The sequence below is a fragment of the Myxine glutinosa genome, chromosome 1, assembly GCF_964187855.1.
Source record: "Myxine glutinosa chromosome 1, kmMyxGlut1.1, whole genome shotgun sequence".
Lineage (NCBI taxonomy): Eukaryota > Metazoa > Chordata > Myxini > Myxiniformes > Myxinidae > Myxine > Myxine glutinosa.
In genome coordinates, this window is record NC_136261.1 from 396,921,546 (window position 1) to 396,938,946 (window position 17,401).

The 17,401-nt window shown below is 43.6% G+C and overlaps 1 protein-coding gene across 2 annotated transcripts in view; it reads left to right on the forward strand.

Moving 5' to 3' along the window:
- LOC137416873 (uncharacterized) overlaps nt 1-17,401 on the forward strand; it is a 185,675-nt gene that overhangs the window by 21,596 nt on the left and 146,678 nt on the right. Inside the window, exon 2 of one of the 2 annotated variants that reach the window (XM_078770326.1) lies at nt 2,268-6,951. In XM_078770326.1, the coding sequence (XP_078626452.1) occupies nt 2,268-3,475 (1,208 nt within the window). In that variant the 3' untranslated portion in view covers nt 3,476-6,951. Of the gene's footprint in view, nt 1-1,355; nt 6,952-17,401 lie in introns of those variants that run through there. The other variant, XM_078770325.1, reaches the window with a different exon arrangement.

Sequence of the window (17,401 nt, forward strand, 5' to 3'; positions counted from 1 at the left end):
GTTTTCATTATTGGGGTACCACAAGCTTTCAAGCTGTGGTACCCTATTGTTTTTCTTCCTCTTATTCTTCTGCTGTGATTTATTTTCACGTTTATTCCCTTTAAAATCCATTTTTTCTGCAACCGTTGGTCCAATTAACTCGAAATTTTCAGGAAAGGAGGTCCTCCACCTGTATAATTGTTTAATGATAATTATGATGCCAAACGTCACATGGTATGGGCGCAATCTTGGAAAAAAACGAAAACCTTTGCCCCTCTATATCTCCGAAACCGTTCAATGGGAAAAAATTGAGACATGGCTCATTGTAAAGTATTGTCGCATTGACCCTGTTGTGAAGACCTCAGGGCGACGAATGGCCAAATGAGCTTTAACTCCAAGGCGAGCAAGTTCCTTTGTATGGCGCGCAAGAGAAACGGAGGTCTCGTGGTCTTAGTTGAACGGACCAATGCGAAGGGGGCTTATCCAAAAACACGAAGAAATAAACGAACAAGACAAGAAATTGAAAATGCAACGAATGATGATTTAATGAAAACAATGCAGGTTGTGGTTTCTGGCTGTGATGAAGCTCAATGCTCCAGCACCAAGGAGGGCTCCGTTGGGCGCAGCACAGATGGGGAGGCAGCTTGGTCCATGTGCCGTTGTTCCTGGCTGTTATGAATCTGGATGCTCGCTACTGTGAACAAGTGAACAGTGCTCCAGTGAACACAATAGTGAACAAGTGCTGTGGTTAAACTGGTATTTAAATTTTTTGGATGAATCAATTAATTGTTAAATCACTTTAATTATAATCGACTAGCAACGGTACCCACCCTATGGGCGGGGCTTCAATTGGGAGGCCCAAATGAAAAGGCTAAATATCTGAAATTGAAGGCTTTTTTTCTTTTAAACGATTCATATAAACATCCGTTAAATCTTGAACGGTGCAGCCGTTTGTGCTTTGAATGTATCTGTACTTGTTTGTTTTTTGATTAATCAGTTAATTGATGAGTTATTTAATTATTGGCAATTAATTGAGTACTTATACATTTACTTTCTCTTCTGACCATTAACTCAGGCACCTTTTTGAGTTTGGAAGCTGATATTTGGACATGCCAATGACCAAGTGATTTGGCTGTAAAAGCTATTTTTGATTTATCGATTGATCAATTAATCGATTAAGTATTTAATTATTCGATTCATGACGAAAAAAAATAATTATTTTTTTGTTGCAGATTCGGATGAAATGGTGCTTTTTGTGTTCTGTGAGCCAATTCATTAATTATTCAATTTTTTATGATTCTTATTTATTTATTTTCATTGTTAATCATTCATTTATTTTCTTTCTCATCTGGCCAATATCTCAAGACACCTTTTGAGCTAGGAAGCTGATATTTGGACATGACAATGACCAAGTGATTTGGCTGCAAATGCTATTTTTGATTTGTTGATTGATTAATCGATTAATTATTTATTGATTGATAAATTAATTATTTTATTTCTTTAACTCTGACTCATTTAATTAAATTTCTAAAAGTTACATCTTTGGATGAAGCACTGGTGGTTTAGTTATGCTATTAGCCAATTGATTAAGAAAACATTTTATGACGATCTTTTATTGATTTTAATTATGCATTTAATCAATCAAATATTGTGCATCTCTCCCTCCAAATACAGTCTCTATGAGCTGCACGGCGGTATTGCCGGGCGAACGAGGCACCTCGGCAATGCCGCGCTGGAGGATATTTAATTATTTGGCATGGGGGCGGTGTACTTTGAATGTATCTGTGCTTGTTTTTCATTTATTTATGAATTGATTATTTAACTTTTCAATCAATTACTTTTCAAAATGTTTACAGATTCAGATTAAACAGTGGTGGTTGAGGTATGCTATTTGGCAGTTGATTAAGAAATTAACAATTTTGCGATTCTTATTTATTTATTTATTTTAATTGCACAATTAATCAATTATTGCACACCACACCCTCCATGTGCTGCACGGCGGCATCGCCGGGCGCCATTGGCACCCCACAATATCACGCTGCAGGATATGTTATTTATTTATTTGGAGTGAGTGTGAATTCCTTTGAATATAGCTCTACTTGTACTGTATATTATATCCAGTCATCCACACATATTATGCTTGAGACATGCTATACATATTACGCACACACACATACACACATACACGCCGTACACATACACACATCATGTTCTGCAAACTAGTTTTTTATGTTTCTGTTTCTTTGCAAAAGTAAATTATTGACACTGTTGGTGAATTGTTTTTCCAGATAAACAATTGGGAAAGCTTCTCCTGTTGGCCAACACACAAGATCGTTTCAGTCATCACATGACATGGACTTTTTGTCAGAATGTGCATAAATTTAACGGCAAGTCCAAAAGCAGCAGCAGCAGCAACAGCAGCAACAACAACAACAACAACAACAACAGTGACAGGTGTATAACGATCCTGCAACAGATTCAAAGAAGTGAGAAGCCACGCAGGTTTTCCCTTTCCAACGAAGACTTCACCTCTTCATTATGTTTGAAAGAATGTGTAAAAATACACACAGGTGAGAAGCCCCACAGGTGCACTGTGTGTCATAAGGGATTTACTTACTCTTCATATTTATCTCAACATCAACGGATACATACTGGTGAGAAACCCTACAAGTGTTCACAATGCACCAAGGCCTTTTCTCAGTCATCAAGTTTACTTCAACATCAAAGGATACACACTGGGGAGAAACCCTACAAGTGTCCACAATGCACCAAGGCCTTTTCTCATTCATCAAGTTTACTTCGACATAAAAGAATACACTCTGGTGAGAAACCCTTCAAGTGTTCTGTGTGCCCAAAGATGTTTAAGCAGTCAGCACATTTGCATAAGCATCAAAGAATGCACACGGGAGAGAAACCCTACAAGTGCTTGGTGTGTAATAAGGCGTTTAATCATTCGTCACATTTGTCTCAACATCAAATGATACACACGGGAGAGAAGCCCTACAAGTGTTCTGTGTGCAGCAAGGTGTTCAATCGTTTGTCACATTTGTCTCAACATCAAACTATTCACACGGGCGAGAGGCCCTACAAGTGTTCCGTGTGCTCCAAGATGTTCAAGCAGTCATCACATTTGCATGAACATCAAAGAATGCACACCAGAGAAAAGCCCCACAATTGCTTGGTGTGTAACAAGGCCTTTTCTCATTCATCAAGTTTACTTCGACATCAAAGAATACACACGGGGGAGAAACCCTACAAGTGTTCCGTGTGCTCCAAGATGTTCAAGCAATCATCACATTTGCATGAACATCAAAGAATGCACACCAGAGAGAGGTCCCACAATTGCTTGGTGTGTAACAAGGCATTTAGTCATTCATCACATTTGTCTCAACATCAAAGATTGCACACGGGAGAGAAGCCTTACAAGTTTTCTGTGTGCAGCAAGGCGTTTAGTCATTCATCAAATTTATCTCAACAGGAAAGAATACAAAACTAAATTTGTTAAAATATTTCCAAGAACATGTGCAAATAGAAGATGCTCCTCATGAAAAGGTAAAAACATCAGCGAATACAGCCCTCATGATTCCAAACAAACAAAATTAAATATGAACAAATTCACACAGACAAATGGGAGAACGACAAAATTGCAGGAAGATGGAAAAGACATGGACAGATTAGAGATACACAAAGGAGGCTCATTGGATTGGCGAAGAGGTCAGATTCACTGTGATAGAGAATTAGTCAAAATAAATGCCCATTACCATGAACACGATACCGGTGGCTTTAAAAAGATGGTGGGACTGAGTCAGTCAGACAGATGTAGATTCTGCAAGGAAGAAACAAAGTGTGAGCCACCTTCTATCAGTATGTAGAACACTCCTCTCAGAACACCTGTACACATGAAATCACAACACTGACATATCTGCAAAAGCGTCTATATCCCAGTCTCGTAAAAAAACTAAAATAACACTCGGTAGAGCGCATACCTCCACCAATCCGAACAGTTTGTTTTGTATCCATTGAGAGGACGGGACGGATCTGGATCCAGACCTGAACCAATATCTAATTGCTTGTTCTTGTCATCTCAACAACTCGTTTTCCTAGTTTTGTCATTTAAGTCATCCACATTTTTTGAAATATCATGCTTTATATCGTTTTTGCCTCCATCTCTCAATTGTGAAAAATCACTTGAAAATTCTCGTATCTGGATCCACAGTCAGATTAGTGGTAGACGGATGTATCGGCCGGCCGATATCTGGCATTTTCAGATTATCGGCATCAGCTGATGATGGTGTCGATATTGCTGATATTTTAAAAACGCAAAAAAATAAAATAAAATGAAAACTTTCCTTCTCGTCATACGAAAAAGGTGGAGATCCCCCTTGTGTCAATGTGGCTACTGGGGAACATTCGTGAGAGCTTGCTGGGAGCACTGGAAATGCCAAAGAGGAATTTATTATGGAAGAAAAGACATCTGAGAAATTCAGATTCAGAGCCAACTCTTTATTCAAACTGTGACCATCTGACCCACTCGTTCTTGTAGGAAGTTTACACGCATGGTAGAGGACGGGTAAAAATGAAATGATGTTCACACGAAAACCCGTCCAGTGTAGCTGGTGAGTGGGCCCAGACATCGAAAGGCATCACAGACCTGTTATTGCTCCATCTCGCACGTCTGCAGTCACTCGTCCTTCTGAGAAGTGGCGCAAGGGCTTAATGGCAAGGACGCAAGGTGTACAGCAAGTAATTCCTGATCGAAGCGTAATTCGACACCTGGAACATGACTACTGAGTTGACGCGGTTCAAACCCACCCTCCTCCATTCCAAGCGAGATTGTTTTTAGTGAGGTTGGAGCCATTTGTGAGAAGAAGAGGAGCAGGCTGACTGGAGAAAGTGTGCAGAAACGTTGTTTCTGCATTACTGCAGCTCTTAAACTGGGATTACTGAACTCAAGCTAAACAGAAATGCTGCTGTTAACAAGTGCACTAAAACTTTTCCTTTATTGAGGTTTTTAAGAGTTTTAATTATCTGTTTTTGTGTGGACAATTTATTTTGTTGATGATAAATTTGCTGATTATAAAAGAACAAGGTGTAGAGTGCAGACCTACTGAAGAAAATGCTGCTGTTCACACAAGTGGCCAAAAACTCTTTATTTTCAATTATTCTGCAAAGTCTTTCCCAACTTTTTTGCTTTGGTTTTATCCGTTTTCTTTTTTAGAAACATGAGTAGCAGATGAACTGGAAAGAAATGCTGCTGTTAACATGTGCAATGTACCTTTCTGTTTTTGAGTGAATAATATTGTTATGAATTTTGGGGTAGAGTGATATATAGACCAGGTAGATCTGTGAAGGTATCATGCTCCGATTATTGGGATAGGGAACCCCACATGTAATTTTGTTTCGGCAGTTTGTTCGTGTAAGTGCATCTTTGTGATCATACAAGGATGATCCTTGTGCTAACTGGAGTAGGGATTATGCTAATTCCCCTATGTGTAAGACCTGTGATTTATCCGTTGTCCCGTATGGCACGACACCATAGACATTAGTTCGGGCCAATAGCACCACAGACACTAATTAAATCCCTCCCACAATAAAACTCACCGGAAGCCAGTTCGGGGCACTGCCGATAGAACCGCAGCCAGCTACATCACCAACTTGCATAGCAACACTCTTTTATTATTTTTATTTTTATTTTTTTTGTATACAAGATCGAGGCTCGTGTAAGAGCTAACATTAATCACATAAAAACAAAGTGACACATAAAACATATAATAAAGGGAGCGGGAGACAAGATGGGGAGAGAAGGGGAGGCACACAAGTACAACAGTAGATAACACTATAACAGGGACATCGGGAGATCTGTGGGAGGGAGAGGGCTTGGGGACAGGGGGCGTGGGAAATGGGGTTGAGGGTGGGAGAGGAAAAAAAAACACATGGACACTGCTAGGACCTCCAGGAAAAAAGTCGGTATTTCAGAAAAGTGGATCTGTGGTGAATTAACAGGGGTAGAAAAGATCAAGGTTTTGGATGGGGGAGGATAAGAGATGGTGGTGAACAGCTGTTTTAAAGACCTGGAGGGAGGAGAGGGATTGAAGAGAGTGAGGGAGTTTGCTCAAGAAGCGGGAGAAAGGAGGAATGAAAGAGTGAAGGTGAGCAGAGAGTTCAGGATTGTTCAGGCCAGCTGAGGCCATGCCCACCTCGCAATGGATTGGTCAAGGGGTTGATGGGGAGATCACACCATTGGGCCAGGTGTCGACCAACGGGAAGGCCAGAGTAAGGAAGGACTTGTGATTGGCCAGGGGCAGAGCAAAGAGCGACCGGCTGATTGGTAGGAAGAAGCGATGAACTGATTGGCCACCGACCGATGGCATGAGGAGGATATCGCGAAGCACTCGGACAATGGTGAGGGACTGACACCAGAAGAACATTCTGGAGGTCGAGAGGCAATGGACTGATTGGTAGGGAGGATTGGTGACGTCAGATCAAGAGCGATAAAATGACTGGCTGGCTGGCATTTTACTTTCTCGTTCTGGATCGTTCTTGCACTTGGACCCTCTGCTCGACCTGGTCTATCTCCCCGCTTGATTTTGTTCCGGAAATTGGAGAGCGACGGTGTGCGAGACGTGACCTGTCTTCAGAACGAAGGGAGCTGCAGATCGTTTGCTCACTCACGTGACCTGCCTGGAGGAGGCACGGACGGGCCGCGTGGGAGGACCTATCGAGCCCTCGTGGACAAGTGCGCATCGAGGCCTTCTTCCCGCCAACGGGCCTGTGACGGGTCGTGGCAAGAGACGTCATCCGATCGAGCTAAGCCCACATGGCCTTTATTTTTCAGGTATATATTACCTTGTGTGTTTGATACGTCTGGTGTGGGAGCGCCCCGAAAAGGAACCATAGTTAGTAACCGGCGCGTTTTATTTTGTATTATCGGCATCCGTGGCAATAAAACCTTGTTTATTTTTGAACATAAAAGCCGTTTTCACTTGAGTTACTTTGCAGGGTTGAAGGCTGCCCTGTGGGACCCACAGGTAAAATCTTCCAGTTTCTTCTTCTTCTTTATTCTTCCCGCACTTGTATAGTGAGTCCGTGTTTGAACAACGCCTCAAAGTTAACGCTCGATTTGCTATTAGTGACGCTCCCAGTATTAACTGACAGCAGTCACACGACAATACAGTCACGTGAAAAAGTAAGTACACCCCATGTCAAGTTTTGGACTTTTTCAACATACAGTTATTTGATCTTCATTTCAACAATATTGATAGATAAAGGTGATATAATATAACAAATATCATGAAACATTTACATTTTGTAGTCCATTGTATAATTTAAATAAACATAAATGGAAATTTCGCATGTGGAAAAAGTAAGTACACCCCCACATTTATCACTACATCAAATACCTAAAATTAGAATCAGGTGCACCAGCCCAGGTGCAAATGATTAGAAGATCGTTAGAGAGGATCTTGGAGGAACCTGTCTTATTTAAACCTCAGACATTTAGTTTGGTTTGCTCTTTGTTGTTGAAGTGTGCGGCGTCACCATGCCGAGACCAAAAGAGCTCTCTGAGGCCTTCAGAAAGAAGGTTATAGATGCCTACGAGTCTGGGAAGGGATTTAAAAAGATCTCCAAACAATTTGAAATCAATCATTCGACTGTCCGGAAGATCATCGACAAGTGGAGAAGATTCCAAACAACTGCCATCTTGTTCAGGCCAGACCACCCCAGCAAGTTCAGCCCGAGAGCAGACCACAATATGCTGAAAGAAGTCTAAGAACCCCAGAATGTCATCACGGGACCTACAGGGAGCTCTTGCCACTGTTGAGGTCAAAGTGCACGAGTCTACCATCAGAAAGAGGCTGCTCAAATTTGATCTACGTGGGAGGTGTGCCAGGAGGAAACCTTTGCTGTCCAGAAAGAACATCAGGGCAAGACTAAAGTTTGCCAATGAACACTTTAGGCAAAGACCAGCACTTCTGGAACAATGTGCTCTGGGCAGATGAGTCAAATGTAGAGCTATTTGGCCACAGTACCAGAAGACATGTTTGGCGAAAACCAAAGACAGCATTTGACCACAAGAACCTGATACCAAATGTAAAGCATGGTGGTGGAAATATTATGATTTGGGGCAGCTTTGCTGCATCAGGGCCTGGACAGCTCACCATCATATAATCCACTATGAATTCTTCATTTTACGAGAAGGTGCTTGAGGATAATGTGAGGCCATCTGTCGGAGAGTTGAAGCTCAACCGAAGGTGGACCTTGCAACATGACAATGACCCTAAACATACCAGTAAATCCACCAAGGAATGGCTGAAAAGAAAGAAATGGAGGGTTCTTTAATGGCCAAGTCAAACCCCGGATCTAAATCCCATCGAGATGTTGTGGGGGGATTTGAAACGAGCTGTGCATGCAAGAAACCCCTCAAACATCGCACAGCTGAAAGAATTCTGCATGGAGGAATGGGCAAAAATTTCTCCCAGTCGAAGTCAGAGACTGGTAGACAGTTATAAGAAACGCCTACTTGAAGTTGTTTCTGCCAAAGGGGGCAATACCACCTATTAGAGCCAAGGGTGTACTTACTTTTTCCACATGCGAAATTTGCATTTATGTTTATTTAAATTATACAATGGACTACAAAATGTAAATATTTCATGATATTTGTTATATTATAATCACCTTTATCTACCAATGTTGTTGAAATGAAGATCAAATAGCTGTATGTTGAAATATGTTGAAAAAGTCAAAACTTTACATGGGGTGTACTTACTTTTTCACGTGAGTGTATATTGTGTTAAATAAATTTGTTAATTTAAGTTCAACAATTTTGTGTAATTATGAATTTTTTTTTTTTTAATTCTTCAATCAGATGCATATATCAGCATTTTCCAGGTCATTTTCCCCCATGCTCTCTAAATAATAGCATCGGCACTTGAAAAACCCATATCGGTCAAATTCTAATTCAGATCTTCCACATAATCAAGTTGATTGTTCCTTGTCACACAGTCAACTTGTCCAACAAATTTCGTCCGATTCCGTCCACAAGTCTGAGATATCCTGTTCACAGACACAAACACACAGGGCTGAAAACATAACCTCACCCACCTTCGGTGCTTGAGGTAATCATGTTATCAAAACACAAAAGCGATCATTGAAAACAAGGATGTCATTCTCATGTACTCCCTGTTTATCCCATCATGCGCGAATATAGAAGACAAATCATTACGACCAGATATCGTTCCCCAGATACAATAAGGTCTAGAACGGCCAAACCTACTTTCGCCAAGCTGAACAGTTTACCTTTTGTATCCCACTGAAAGGCCTGATCTGGATTCGGACGTGGACCAAAATCTAATCGGTTTGTTATTGTCACTGTTCCAACTCATTCACCAAGTTTTATCATCATTCGTCTCCAACTTTTTGATACATCGTGCTTTATAATCAACTTTTTTGCTCTTTCTCTCAATGGTGAGGAATCGTATAAAAATATGATCTTATCCAGATCTAGATTCGAATCTCACAAAAATTGAGTCAATTCTTCCTTGTCACATACCCAACCTGTCCACCAAGTATCAGGTGAATCAATCAATAACCTTTTGAGATATCTTGCTCACAAACGACCAGACAGGGTGAAAACGTAGCCTCTGCCCACCTTCGGTGGTGGAGGTAAAAATATAGCATTGCTAATTGGGGTGTTTCTGATATCATCGGGGAACAAGAGACGCTCCTGGGGAAGTTTTACTGCACCTCGTGCTCTCAAAGCTTCATAACGGAGGCACCTTATTTTTATTTTTTTATTTTTTTTGTATACTGAATCGAGGCTCGTGAAAGAGCTGACATTTACTTCACAAACAAATCAACCAGACAAACAAAATATATAAAAAGAGGGAGCGGAAGACAAGAGAATGGGAAGCACACAAACACTTGAGAGCACACAACATTTGAGAGCAGGGAGAGGGCTCGAGGGAGACAAACAAAATATATAAAAAGAGGGAGCGGAAGACAAGAGAATGGGAAGCACACAAACACTTGAGAGCACACAACATTTGAGAGCAGGGAGAGGCAGGGAGAGGGCTCGGGGGGAGGAGGGGTGGGGGAGGTGGGGGGTGGGAGAAGAATAAAACACAAGGACACCAAGGACTTCCAGGTCAGAAGTTGGTATTTCAAAAAGTGGAATTGGGGTGAAATTATCGGGGATAGAAAAGATCAAGGTTTTGGATGGGGGAAGATAAGAGATGGTGGTGAACAGCTGTTTTAAAGACCTGGAGAGTGGAGTGGGATTGAAGAGAGTGAGGGAGTTTGTTCCAGAGGCGGGAGAAAACAGAAATGAAGGAGGGAAGGTGAGCAGAGAGTCTTGATTTTGGCAGTTTAACCATAAGAGGGTTGCAGGCAGATCTTGTGCGACCTGTAGGAATATTTGCGGGACAGAGCCCAGAGAGAGCTGGGGGGGGGCAAGGCCAGAGAGGAGTCGGTAGAAGACGGAAAGACCACCAACCTGCCTGCGGTGAGTGAGTGAAAGGCCCTTGGAGTTAGGTTCATCGCGGGAGATTCCAATGATTCTGAATGCTTTGGTTTCAACAGCGTGAAGACGAGCTAGGTGTGAGGCAGGAGCACCAGCTCAGAGGGGAGAGCAGTAATCCATTGAGCTGTGGATGAAAGCCTTGTACGTGGTGAGGAGCTCAGGTGTGCCAAGGAAGGACTTCGCATGACGGAGGATGCCCAGTCGGCGACTGGCTTTGGAGGCCAGATTTGAAATGTGGTTTTCCCAGGAAAGATCATGGCAGATAGTGAGACCCAAAAGTTTGAGTGACAGAACTTCTTGGAGAGGATTATTCAGAAAGTAGATGGGAGGGTTGTCCAGTCGGTCTTTTCGGAGAGACATTGTAAGAGTGTGAGATTTGTCAGGATTGAAAGACATGTTCCACTTGTTTGCCCAGTCTGTGATTTTGTGCAGGTCTGCAGAGAGTGAGGAGGCTGCAGACTGTCGATCTGAGGGATGAAGAATGGAGCGACAGAGAGTAGAGTCATCAGCAAAGAGATAGAGAGGATTTTCAAGAGAGTCGGGGAGATCATTGATGAAGACCAGAAAAAGCACAGGGCCCAGAACACTGCCTTGGGGAACTCCAGCCTGAACAGGAAGAGGAGATGAGAGAAACCCATTCATCGCCACACGTTGACTACGACTAGAGAGGAAGTCTGCCAGCCATGCGTGGAGATTTCCATGGATACCAACAGAGGAGAGTTTGGTGAGCAGGGCGGGGTGCCAGACCGAAGATGCACCAAGTGTCCAGTGATCCAAAATACACCGATTGTTATTATACAGATGATGAAAGCAGATTTTTGAACCACACCCAGAACCACACAAGAGGGAAACCATGCACCTGTATTCTGTGTGGTAAGCAGCACCACCATTTTTTAATCTTTTGGTTTGGCTCGGCTGGGGTTTGAGCCACCAACGTCCCAAAACTAGATATGTGCGATCGCCCGCGACTTACCTTTGGCCTGCGATCCAATGACATCGGAGGAATGTTATTAGAGTTATAATCAGAGGTGTTTTTTGTTAATTGGGTCAAACCTGAAAACAGTAGGTCGAGGGCAATAACCAAATATCAGGTGCACAACTTCAGTGCATGTTCACTATTAACGATGCAATAACATCTTGGAAGGCCAAGCGGTCTGCGATTCCATATTGAGAAAATTCAGTGATGACAAAAAACGTATTTTATAACTTGCTTTATTTTATAATTTGGGCATTACCTTTTCCACTGCCATTTGACCTTAACCTTTAACTAGGAGGGGGTATGATGTAAATAAAGTGTAAATGCACCTTGATCTCGGTTCTAAACGGTCTTGCGAGGGCATTTTATTTGCAATTGAATAAACTTTAGTTGAGTTATGGTGAAAATGTTAAAATAACAATAATTAGGTCATCACCTTCATGTTAGGTCAAGTTCAAAAAAGATAAAGTCAACCCTGCGAACTTTCTATTCACATTATTTGATGCAAAAGTTTATTCCGAAATTCCCAGTCGTTTCCGAGATACAACTTCGACAAATTTATACCTTTCGGAAATTGGGATCATTTGGAGTGCAGGAAGAAAAATGAAATTCTAAATGGTGGTTTCGTTCTCCTTGGGGTCTGTAAAACTCTGGTACCATTAAAAATTGGGGATTCTGGATTTTAGAAATAAATCCTGCTGCATCGTCGGGGTGGGGACGAGGAGGCAGGTGGATACCCTCTGCTGTAAAAGGGTGGTGACATTTTTCATTAATATGGATCCGAACAAACACTTATAGGATGGTCACTTCCCTGGGAAATCCACACGAGACATAACAGGTGTATTTTTAATCACACAAAAATTACTAAATTAATAAATAACTTTATAACAATTACTCTCTGCTCACCTTCACTCTTTCATTCCTCTTTTCTCCCACATTTGGAACAAACTCCCACACTCTCTTGAATCCCACTCCTCCCTCCAGGTCTTTAAAACAGCTGTTCACCACCGTCTCTTATCTTCCCCCATCCAAAACCTTGATCTTTCCTACCCCCGTTAATACATCCCAAATCCACCTTTTTCAATCTCCGACTGCTTTCCTTAAATTCCTAGTGGGGTCCATTTGTTTTATACCGGTTACATCTTCCCCACTCCCCCCCCCCCCCCCAACCGCCAGATCTCCCGATGTCCCTGTTCTCCACTGTTGTTGTGCTAGTATGCTTCCCTCTCTCTCCCCCTCTTGTCTTCCGCTCCCTTTATTGTGTGTTTTGTTTGTCCGTTTATATTTTTGTGTGCCGTGTTAGCTCTTATGCCTCGACTTTGTGTCCCAAATTTTTTTTTAACATCCCTTGTGCGTTCAACTCTCCCAAAAGTATGTAAAATGTCATCACCAGGAGCATTGAGATCCCCCAGGTGATAAATGGCCGATCGAGCTTAAACTCCGAGGCGTTCACTCAAACTATGGTGGTTTTAATACGTGTGGGGGTGGAGGGCAGCAAGGCTCTTACCTGCACGGATTCCACTGCAGCGTCCTCGCACCACGATAATCAAGCAAGACCGACACGGATAATCCACGATAGAAGAGAGATTGTCTGTCTGTCTGTGTCGCCATTTTTCTCAGAGATGGCTGAACCGATCTTCGTCAAACTTTCCGAGGTTCGTCAGTGAGTGTCTGGGAGGGTTTTAGGCACACAAAAAAAAAAAGGAAAAATAAATAAGATCGGTTTTTTGGAGTAAAAAAATTTAAATTAATGACACATTGGCAAAAATAAATACAAAACAATTCGCAAACATTTGAACACAAATTAATCAAACACTTCCAGAAGTGAATGCAGTTGGTGGGAAGGCTTCTTTTTTTTTTTTTGGATACAGGATCGAGGCTCGTGAAAGAGTTAACATTTATCACACAAACAATCAAATAAACATACAAAAGATATAATAAGGGTAGTGGTAGACAAGATGGGGAGAGAAAGGGAAGCACAAACACAGCAATCGAGAGCAGGGACATTGGGAGATATGTGAGAGGGAAGGGCTTGGGGGGAGGAGGCATGGAAGGGGGGAGGGGGTGGGAGAAGTATAAAACACAAGAACACTGCAAAGACTTCCAGGAAAGAAGTTGGAATTTCAAAAAAGTGGATCTGGGGTGAAATTAGCGGGGGTAGAAAAGATCAAGGTTTTGGATGGGGGAAGATAAGAGATGGTGGTGTACAGCTGTTTTGAAGACCTGGAGGGAGGAGTGGGATTGAAGAGAGTGAGGGAGTTTGTTCCAGAGGCGGGAGAAAAGAGGAATTAAGGACTGAAGGTGAGCAGAGAGTCTTGATTTTGGCAGTTTACCATAAGAGGGTTGCAGGCAGATCTTGTGCGACCTGTTGGAATATTTGGGGGACATAGCCGAAAGAGAGCTGTGGGAGCAAGGCTGGAGAGGAGTCTGTAGAAGACAGAAAGACCACCAACCTACCTGCGGTGAGTAAGTGAAAGGCCCTTGAAGTTGGCTTCATCGTGGGAGATTCCAATGATTCTGAAAGCTTTGGTTTCAACAGCGTGACGCCAAGCTAGGTGTGAGGCAGGAGCACCGGCCCAGAGGGGAGAACAGTATTCCATTCAGCTGCGGATGAAAGCCTTGTATATGGTGAGGAGCTCAGGTGTGCCAAAGAAGGACTTCGCACGACGGAGGATGCTCAGTCGGCGAACGCCTTTGGAGGCCAGATTGGAAATGTGGTTTTCTCAGGAAAGATCATGGCAGATAGTGAGACCCAAAAGCTTGAGTGACAGAACTTCTTGGAGAGGATTGTTCAGAAAGTAGATGGGACGGTTGTCCAGTCGCTGTTTTCGGAGAGACATCGTAAGAGTGTGAGATTCGTCAGGATTGAAAGACATGTTCCACTTGTTTGACCAGTCTGTGATTTTCTCCAGGTCTGCAGCGAGTGAGGAGGCTGCGGACTGCCGATCTGAGGAATGAGGAATGGAGCGGCAGAGAGTGGAGTCATCAGCAAAGAGGTAGAGGATTTTCAAAAGAGAGTCAGAGAGATAATTGATGAAGACCAGAAAAAGCACAGGGCCCAGAACACTGCCTTGGGGAACTCCAGCCTGAACAGAAAGGGGAGATGAGAGAAACCCATTCAGGGCCACACGTTGACTACGACTCGAGAGGAAGTCCGCAAGCCAGGCATGGAGATTTCCATGGATACCATAGGAGGAGAGTTTGGTGAGCAGAGCTGGGTGACAGACCGTATCGAAGGGACATGATATGTCAAGGGAGACAGCTCTAATTTCCTGTTTGGCATTGAGGACCTCCATCCATTGTTGAGACAGCAGAAGCAGCATGTCCAGAGTAGAGTGACCTGGTCTGAAACCAAATTGATGGTCAGAGATCAAGCCATTGGAGAAGAGGAAAGATTTGATATCCGAAGCAATTATGGATTCCCTGACCTTGCTGATAATTGGGAGAAGGCTGATTGGTCTGTCGTTGCAAGGATCTGTTTTCGCATCTTTTTTGTGTAAAGTGGTGATATTGGCTGATTTCCAAGCTGATGGTAGATGACCTTGAGCAAAAGAGAGGGTGAAGATAACAGAGAGAGCGAGTGAAAGAGCAGTAGAGCAGGATTTTAGGATCACCATATATCACCATATACCCATGGGCTGATGCCGTCAGGTCCAGTTGCAGAATCAGAGTCGAGGGTTGACAGAAACTTCTCCACCTTGTCAGAAGAAAATGACAGAGTCTAGGAGCAGCTGGGTACGACTGGGTGCAGTGCGTACAGAGAGGGGGTGGGTTTGGGACACACGATTTAGAGGCAAACACAGAGTTGAGGCATTCAGCTTTTTCACGAGCAGAGTCAGCTGTGTAGCCATTTGAGGTAAGGGAGGGAATGGAGTGGGAACAAACACCAGAAACAGATTTGACCAGACGCTACCAGGCTTTGGAAGAGGGGGACAGGTTTGAGAGTTCGGTCTTGAGAGTGGAGAGATATCGTTTCCTGGCTCTCCTGAGGGTGGGCACACACTTGTTTCGGGCTTTGTGAAAGGAAATGAGATTTCCTTCCATTGGATTTGCTTTCCATGAGGCGAAGGCAAGTTGTTTCCGGGCAACTGCCTCACCACAAGATTCCGTGAACCATGGACGGGAGGAAGGGTATGACAACTGAAGACGAGTGGGATAAACCTGTGCATGAGAGAGAGCAATTTACTTTGGAAGAATTCCCAGGATGAGTTGATGTCAGAGGCGGTAGAGATGGGAGACCAGTCCAGATGATTGATGGCTGCTTGAAGAACGTGCCAGTTGGCCTGAGTGAAATGCCAGACTCATCGACGCTGAGGAGGCTCTCTGAGAATGGTCAGAAATATGTCCACTTTAACAAGCACATGATCAGATGAGCCGATTGGAGCAGAAGAAGAGCAGCAGTCATTTGCAGGGAAGTTAGTCATAACCAAGTCCAGAAGAGAAGATGCTTGAACCGGGAAATTGACAGATTGTGTCAGTCCCAGTGAGTCCCAGTGAGTCGCAGAAGTCCTTTGCTGAGGAGCCATGGCTGGTGAGAGAGGTACCCACAGTTTCACACCCAGCCAACTGGCATGGTGACAATTGAAATCACCATATGTGAGGAAGAGAGAGTAGGGATGAGTCGATAGAAGTTGGTCCATATTATCAGACAGCAAGATGTATATTGAGTCATCACTGTTTGGTGGACGGTACAACACACATATGAACAAAAGGTGGGAGTGAAGGGGAAGCCGTAGCCAGAGGTACTCCTGGGGGTGAGGTGGAGAGAGGGCAGTTCAGGTCGAGTGAGGAAGAGAGTTTGTGATAAAGATAGCAACCCCACCTCCAGGACGAGGCTCAGGTCTATCATACCGGAGGAGGGAGTAATGCAGGAGAGATATTAAGGAATCAGACATCCTGAAGGAGGAAAGTTTCTGTTAAGCAGATCAAGTCTGGTTTGTCAGAAGCAACCTGTATGGAGAGATCAGTCAAGTTTGAGCAAAGGCCCCGGATGTTTGAGGTCCATACCGTCACTGAAGATGATGGGGGAGCATGGGATACAGAACAGGGGGGCGTGGGGGGAATGGGTAGGGTAAGATGTGGAAGAGGAGGAAGAGATAGGGAAAGCTGCTGAAAGTGTGTCAGAGATTTCAGAATAGCTAGGAGAAAGGGAAGGATGGGGCGGACAAAAGGTTTTATGGTGATTGGGTGAGGCACAGTGACGTGTTATTTGAGGGGGGGGGGGCAGAGCGAGGACGAAGTTTGGTTGAGATGGAGGTGAGAGTTGGAAGGGGGAAGAAGTGGGGAGGATGCTTTGAGGAGGGGGTTAAGAGGGGGGAAATAGAGAAAAATTGAGGGTGGGGAGATTATAAGGGGAGGGGGAAGTTTGAGGGGAGGGATTAGGGGGAAGTTTTGGAGGGAAGGGGCAAGGGGGGGGGGGGATTTGAAAGGGATGGGAGATGGGGGAGATTTGGAGTTGGGGGGAGGGAGTTTAGGTGGGGAGTGGGGGAGAGTTTAGGAGGCGAGGGGTGAGGGGTAGTCTAGGAGGAGAGGGGGGAGTTTCGGAGGGAAGGGGCAAGGGGGGAGATTTGAAAGGTCTGTGCGATGGGGAAGATTTGGAGGGGAGGGGTGAGTTTGGATTTTAGAAAGTGTTGTTCGATTAATGGAGATTTTAGAAAGTGTTGTACGATTAATGGGAAACGAACATTTATTGCAACATTAGTTTATTGTGACCTTCGAGTCAGAGATACGTTTAAGAACGCTGGCGGGGGGGGGGGGGGGGCGGAAGGATGGGGTGGAGTGCAGGTGAGTTTCGGGAATGTAGAAAGGAGGGACTGTAAGAGATGGAATTTTTTTTTGGAATGAATAGATTTGGTGAGCAAGTCGAAAGCAACCTTTTAAAGAAGAAGAAGAAGAAAAAAGTGTTGTAAAATACAACAGAATACAGC